Here is a 1,786-nt window from a genome sequence, read left to right as displayed (position 1 = left end):
ATTCCTTTTTAAACCATATGAACGGTAAGCGTAAGTCGATCTTTTGCAACTTGTGGCACAAAAACACGATGCGTATCATGAGGTCGGGTAAGTGGCGTGTGGCTCCACACGTCTTCTCACACAAGCAAACGTTCCCTTACGACTACTGCAGCGGCTTCGTGGTCATCATGACGTCAGACCTGATGAGACCGCTGTACGAGGCCGCACAGACCACGCCCTTCTTCTGGATCGATGACGTGTACCTTTTCGGCATGCTCCCCAGCGTGGTCGGGGGTGTCACGTACTACAACTACGCCCTGAACAAAAATATGACGCTTAGAGCCAAAATCGCCAGAAACTGCATAATGCACAAGGGGCCCCGCTGCCCGATTTTCGCCACATTTATATACAACAATTCTTACTGGAGGTACTGGAAACGCATCACGGAGGTCTATAGGCCTACCTCCGAACCTTGGAACTTTGAGAATAAAATAGTCATGTGATCAGTGCACCTCCAGAAACTTGCCTTTCGTTGTTGTTGTTGTTGTTGTTGTTGTTGTTGTTGTTGTTGTTGTTGTTGTTGTTGTTTTATTAAACGTGAAATGTGGTTTTTTTATATGCATTATACTAATCCTTGACCGTCCCATGCAAGAATTCTGGTGTTTTGAAGAGTTTTTAATTTTGTTTTCCCCCCACCATTGTAAAGGTGACCTCTGGGATTCTATGACCCTGCCTCGTGTATGTGTTACGTGCTCAAGCAACTGGTGCATTTTGGAGCGAAACTGAAAGGTATGTATAGCGTTGCCTTTGCATTGTTCTTTCAGAGTTCATATAATTGTTATCAGCAAACACTACAGATTTCAAGGAAAAGCAAAATCTTCAAACAGGCTAAAGTAAATAATAGGCCAACGAAGAAAGAAAGTATTGGCACTGAGACGACTCTACCTTCCGCCTCATAAGGTTCCACTGGAATGACTGGGAAAACTATGGGGGAGGGGGGGGATTCTATAGGCCTACACAGTAAGAGGGGGAGAGTTAATAAAAAGATTATTTTAGCCTCAGGCGAAACAGCTCACAATTCAGTGTAAGCCAGGTCAAGAGGTTAACGATAAGTCTAATCACCACCACCACCATCATCATCATCACCATCATCACCATCATCATCATCATCATCATCATCATCATCATCATCATCATCATCATCACCATCATCGTCATCGTCATCATCATCTTTTAGAAAATTAATGAACCGAACAAATTTCTAGAACCGTAAGCACATTTAGGAGGCAGTAGCTCAAAAAAACATAATATGGGAAAGCAACATTCCGAACCTCTCTTCGTGACCATCTTATTTATATGAGACAATCAATAAATATTCTACATTTTTTCACTAAAAAGAAACAACATAAATTATAATAATAGTTTGGAGCTAAAATGTTTGTGTTGTTTTCTTGCCACACTAAAAAAAAAAGTCAACTTTCGTAAGAATTACATTTATTTTTTCTTTCCAATGAAAACATACTTGTAAAAACTGAAATTATAGAAAGTAACCCCCTCCCCTCCCCCTCACCTAACCAGGCTGTTAGTCGCGAAGGTCTGCCTCCCCATGGAACAGTAGGTGTGTATATATGAACTGAGAATGATATTTCCACTCTGATTTAATAAAAATTAAAATAGAAACACACAAAAAAACCAATTCTAATAACGTGTGTCGGTGTTGTTAAGGGTGCTTTTTCTCGTGTGTGTAAGGTTGGGTGAGGGGGGGGGGGGGATGTCAATTACTTTGTCTCTCAAATTAACGTTTTTC

At 41.0% G+C, this 1,786-nt stretch overlaps 1 protein-coding gene across 1 annotated transcript in view; it reads left to right on the top strand.

Moving 5' to 3' along the window:
• LOC101855838 (beta-1,3-galactosyltransferase 1-like) overlaps positions 1-496 on the top strand; it is a 1,961-nt gene extending 1,465 nt beyond the window's left edge. Inside the window, exon 1 of the mRNA XM_005089727.3 lies at positions 1-496. This exon is cut by the window's left edge and continues 1,465 nt beyond it. Coding sequence (XP_005089784.2) covers positions 1-482 — 482 coding nt within the window. The 3' untranslated portion in view covers positions 483-496.
• The last annotated feature ends 1,290 nt before the right edge of the window (positions 497-1,786 follow it).

Source organism: Aplysia californica, unplaced genomic scaffold, assembly GCF_000002075.1.
Source record: "Aplysia californica isolate F4 #8 unplaced genomic scaffold, AplCal3.0 scaffold00008, whole genome shotgun sequence".
Taxonomy (NCBI): domain Eukaryota; kingdom Metazoa; phylum Mollusca; class Gastropoda; order Aplysiida; family Aplysiidae; genus Aplysia; species Aplysia californica.
This window is presented reverse-complemented; position numbering and strand designations above follow the sequence as displayed.